Source organism: Ruditapes philippinarum, unplaced genomic scaffold, assembly GCF_026571515.1.
Source record: "Ruditapes philippinarum isolate M1 unplaced genomic scaffold, ASM2657151v2 ctg593_1_1_1_1, whole genome shotgun sequence".
NCBI lineage: Eukaryota > Metazoa > Mollusca > Bivalvia > Venerida > Veneridae > Ruditapes > Ruditapes philippinarum.
Window position 1 is genome coordinate 196,847 of NW_026866874.1, and position 5,615 is coordinate 202,461.

The following is a 5,615-nucleotide window of genomic DNA, read 5'->3' on the forward strand; positions in this document are numbered from 1 at the left end:
AAAATGTAAACAGGTGTCAGCAACGTTTATTCATCAGCGTGAGAAGGCTAAATACTTTATGGCGCTCTCAATTCTCTGGCTTAGGACTTTTGCAAATCCATAGAAAACAGGGTGATCTAGGCTGACGTACATTTGTACAAACAAAAATCGCCGTTTGTCACTTTTATTTGCTGACTATTGAAAGCGTACACGTCATTTGTTTGCGTCTGTTTATGCAATGTTTTTCCTTATATAACGTTGATCAAATACCTTGAAATATTATCATACAATCTAGCAATTATATTTAAGACGTTCTCTAAATCAAGCCGCATATTAACACAAGTCATATTATGACATAAAAAATTATTTATGATCATATTTCATTCCGTGACTAAAATTTGTTATTTTATTGACCTCAAATGCATAATTTAAACATCTCTTAATGATGAAAATCGAGGAGCCTCCGGGGGAGGGGTGCCCCCTGGACCCCTACCAGGGCTCTGCACCTGCCTATAGCGGCCCGCTTAACCCCCCGCGTGAACATGCGTAAAATCAATTTCGGCCTAGCTACGCCCCTGCAAAACAAAAAAGCTCTGCCAATTTTCACACATCCTTCGCTTTTCCGTGTAAAGTTTTACTTTCCCACCGGCATACAAGTATTACCCGATATAGATAAACAAGGATGTTGATATTTGTTTGTACCCGGAAGTTCAAATTACCGTGAAATCTCGCAAGTCACATGACGAAACTTCAAAGCGTGAATCGATATCTTTCGTTAAGGTAGACGTATATATATATAGATTTGGGTATACATGCACATGTAGTTTAAAAGTTTGAATGGTAGATATCTAAGTGTTGCTTTTAATACAATGGAACCTGTGTCAAAGAAATTAAAAGTTGAGGATGACAGTTCAGCTTCTGCCCCAAAACCGTTCACACAGAAAGGGTCACATGATGACGAAGTTACATTGGATTTTGGAGAGGAGAAACTTTACGTCCCGCAAATTTTTTTATGTTTAGCCTCCCCAGTATTCGAGGCAATGTTTAGAAATGAGTTTAGAGAGAAGAAAGAGAAACGTGTGGCGATGACTTGGAAATCATATGAAAACTTCCTTGACTTCCTGATGTGTATTCATCCAAGATATCAAAAAGCAGTACACGGTAAGTTAAACATGAATAAGTTTCTCTAGAAGCAAGACCTGTCAATATACAAAGTTACATGTTAAATGGGGAAGTGGCCTTGTGGTTTATATTTAAACTAAGATACAAAGAATGTGAGAATTAGCTCAATTGATAAAGTATAAGCTAGTGTATAGGTTAGTTTAAGAGTAAACGTTTTTTTCTGAATGTTTTGACACATATGCATAATATATTAATTAAGTTAAGTATATCTTGCACATGCTAAAGGAAATGTAATATTAAAACTACTTACATGTTATTTTTGTACGTTCTGACAGTTAGTCAATCATAAATTCAATATGTATATTTTAAGTGATATAAGAGTAAACTGTAAGTACATATAAGTACTTAATAAATCAAATCAATAGCATTTGACGGGCAATAATCAATATGCAAATAAATATTAACTACGTGCATTTGATTTTTTTCAGAACTGAATGTGCTTCGTATTGTTCCCTTAGCTGAGGAGTATCAAGTGACTGCGATGGTAACAAAATGTAAGGCTGCTATGAAGTGGATGTTGTCAAAAGCAGAGGAAACAGCCAAAGGAGGCGCATTTATCATAGAATTACAACTTCAACCATTGAAGAAATGTTTTACTGTATTGCATTCAGCAGTTTCTCTTAATTACACAGACATATCGGTTTTAGCTGTCAATTATATTGCCCAATTTGGATATTGTCTGTACAATGACACTGATTATAGTAAGAATGATGTATTCCGTAATAATACCTTAGATGGCAAAATAAACAACGTGACGACATACGGAGAAGTCCGAAAAGAATGTCAAGCTTTATTTAAAAGTCTGCCAGATGATATTCGCTGCAAGATTCTTTCAGAAAGATTAAAGAAAGTCAATAACAATGATTTTAAGTATTAGATAGTAACCAAAATAAAGATTTCACACAGTCGTAGTGATTGAACTGTTGAAATGAGTATTTCAAAGAAACAATTCACTGAACAACAAGGTATATAAATTTATATATCTTTGATAGTCAAAGCCAAACGAACAATGACCAGTACTGATATAAATACATGGGTGTAGATTATAAAGGCGAACAAAAATTATTTAAAAGAAGCTTCAGTAAATTTAGAAAATTTGATTTGAACAAAAATGTTTTACCTAGTAGCTGGCGCGAATTGTAAGAATAAAGAAAGAAACAAGACTTCAGGTCTTCCAGATATTCCTATTATTCTTTTTGAAAACCATAAATTTGTATTTTATATATTGTCTTTTATTATATTCATATAATATATATAAAGGGGAAAATGATGAAATGATTTATTTTCCGATTTACATTGTAATTATTCATTTACAAAACTATTATAACAATTCAAGAAAATTAATATAATAAGACACTTTACATTATGTAAACCTGAATTTCAGCGCGTACTCATCATGCGTGTAATAAGCAAGTCTACCTCATTGATACACTGCACAGACCTGATAATCTCGTACAGTTGTGTCATGCACGGGCGACCTAAACGCCGATTTCCGGTTTTTACACAGAGCACGTCTCAAATAATCTTATGTCAATATTGAGTAAAACTTTTAACACTCATTCACAACTTCGAAAAAAGAAACAACATTATCGTTACTGAGTTGTTCTGATAAACATTATTGGCGTTACTTCAAAGATTCAGAATCTCAAAAGTCTCGTTTACTATCGCCTCCCATTCCTTGATTTTTTATTTGGGTTCCTAGGTCAGAGTTTGTTAGTTTATAAAAACTGTTTCTTTTGGTTAGATCGGCAAAAATGTGAATAAATCGAAGCAAAAACTCAAATAAATAAAATGTTATTAGATTTATCTGGAAACACAAAAAAGTAATTGAAATATGCCTATTTTAAGTCCATTAATTTTTTTTATTTTGCTGAGTGTAGTTAAATTGTTATAAGCAATTACAATGTAAATAAAAAAGGCATCACATCATTCCTTTTTCGTATTTTTATTCGTATTGATTGACAGCTAGCAAAACAAAACTGCTATTGGTTTTGCAGCAAAGTGAAAATCAACAAAGAAGGTTTTGTTTGTTTGTTTGTTTCATTTTTCGCCCTTTTCCAACAGTATTTCAGTCATATAGGCGGGTAGTTTCCTAACCATCGTTCCTGGAGAGTTACAACAGTACTAGAATACCCTCTTCCGCGCTAAACTACCAAAGCATATCCCGGGGATCGAACCCACGCCATAGAGGTAACTGGATTAGAAGTTATCGACTCTAACCCCTCGACCAAGGTGGAAATTTTGACCAACTCTAGAAAGTTTTGTACATTTCCACCCCTTTAGGTAGTTAATACTAGTTATATGAGTAAAATACAACTATAAGATATCTTATGGTCCCCCTGTTAGTAAACATAACACTATGCTTACACTTTTCTGCAAAAAACTACTTTAAATCAATCTTTTTCTGAAGATGCCGGATAATCGCTGGCTTCCTTGAATTTTGTCAAAGATAATAAGTGGCTCAATTTTGATAATGACCAGGATTTTAATTTCATTTCAACAAAATGTATCAATTAATGATTTTTTTAATTGATTCTTATTTGTGAAATGACGGTCTGTGATAATCCTTTGTCTGTCTGTCTATTTGAACGTGCGTGAATATGTCAACAATTTCTTCAAACGCCACCTCATCTACGGACCTAATGTAAACATTGTATATATTTAAACCAATAGAAATGTTATATTTAAAGTGAAACGGAAATGAGCGTATTGGTGTGGGGAACTACCTTAAAACCTAAACAGATGAAATGATACAGTAAACGAACAACCATTAAGTTCCCATGAAATTCTTGAGAAATTATCGTAATGAACATGATGCCTGTTTATTCTTTTTGCATGTTATTCATCAAATATGAAAGTAGTTCATTTTTCACATGCAGAATTGCAACACTTGGGTATCAATGTACTTAGAGAATTTGTTATAGTTATGTTGGTAAATATTCAGGTAAGATATGTTAAATGTGATGTGATAATTATATGACAAGGAATCGTCACAAGTAGTCCTGTAATATATTGACAATTCCTCGTATAAGGTTAGATGTAAAAAGAATTAACTCGACTCCGTACGAAACTTATATAACAAACGCATTTAAGAGGAGCCCTTTTTCTGTCTGATGGATAAAATGAAAGATAGAAACAACAGCTGACAAAGTTGAATCATAAAAATAACACTGTCAAAATCTAGTCTTACAAACACAAGTTAAACAAATAGCTACTAATATATAACAGAAAACGATTTGTGTTTTAAATAGGTTACTTTTGTAATGTTCAGGTTAGTAGGCACAGAGAGAATATTCTTATTAGAAAATTTATATATTTTATTATGTTTGAGTATGCTGTTTTTTTTAGATATCATTTTTATATACTTGAGGTCCTGAAAAAATATAAATATGAAGGTCGCTTCCATAGATCATAGATGGATACTTGAAGGAAATAAAATGTGCGACTTAAAGCTAATGATAAAAAGCCAGCAGAAGCAAGCGATTATCCATCTCACTTAGACAGTTTTACCATAATGTGATTGTTAAACAACCGAGGAACTAAAAAGTATCAGATGCAAAATGTAGTTATAATTTCTTCACATAACAACCTCAAAGGTGGTAGAAAATTTATTAAGATTTGTGAAGTAGGTCAAAATTTCCACCTTCTTTGTTCATTTTGACAATGAAAAAGAGACTTCCTGCAAAATTCCATATAGTTTTATATTGCTAATGTATGCTACGAACAATGTCAATCAAGAAACGGGATTAAAATCATCGTGAATAAAGGACAAGAGTAGAAATACTGACGGTACTTTTTTCACTATTCTCCAGACTTCTTGCCTGTTATTGACGTCAGCACATTACCTATCATTATCAGCTATCAATATAGAATTAATTGTAGTAATTATTTTGATGTAAAACTATTTAATTCAGAAAGGTTATAAGAGCATGAAATATCATATATCAATTAATAGAATGTAATCAAAGGTTATATAGGATATGACCGTATAAGTAAGCCTTTCTAAATGTTTAGACATTCCTATGCATCTTAAGCTATTTTGAAACTAATTTATGAGGCCTAATGGGTCTTTAAAGATCATCAGTGACATTGAATATAAATAATATTATTATTGCATATTCAATAGTCTGCAAATGGCCTACACTGTAAGTAATTTGCATTTTTCTTATAATAATTAGTAATCTTAACTAAAGTTATTTACAAATGAAATATGAAATTAAAGTAATGAAATATGAAAAGAAAACAATTGAGAGTGCTATTTTAAAATAACATGCACTAATCAAAAAAGATCAATAATTTCATTCGATTCTAACAATTATATACATTAGAAGGTTATAACTGTAAGAAGGTATAGTGGCTAATTTCTATGGTGACTGATTTCTGCCATTTCGTGTCAGAAATCAGCCAACGCAAAAAGGAGATGTTTTTGTCGTACCTGAGAATTTCAATTACAC

General features: G+C 32.2%; 1 protein-coding gene across 1 annotated transcript; it reads left to right on the forward strand.

Moving 5' to 3' along the window:
* Positions 1-729: 729 nt before the first annotated feature.
* On the forward strand, positions 730-2,324 carry LOC132734088 (uncharacterized). Its single transcript, XM_060720806.1, has 2 exons — positions 730-1,140; positions 1,590-2,324. Exons 1-2 carry the CDS (start codon positions 849-851, stop codon positions 2,036-2,038), a joined length of 741 nt encoding a protein of 246 aa, XP_060576789.1. The 5' UTR covers positions 730-848; the 3' UTR covers positions 2,039-2,324.
* The last annotated feature ends 3,291 nt before the right edge of the window (positions 2,325-5,615 follow it).

Bases quoted from the DNA above. Each gene is read 5' to 3' on its own strand.
- LOC132734088 (XM_060720806.1), top strand. From the start codon at position 849: ATGGAACCTGTGTCAAAGAAATTAAAAGTTGAGGATGACAGTTCAGCT. The intron at 1,141-1,589 runs GTAAGTTAAACA...GATTTTTTTCAG, and splicing joins ATATCAAAAAGCAGTACACG to AACTGAATGTGCTTCGTATT.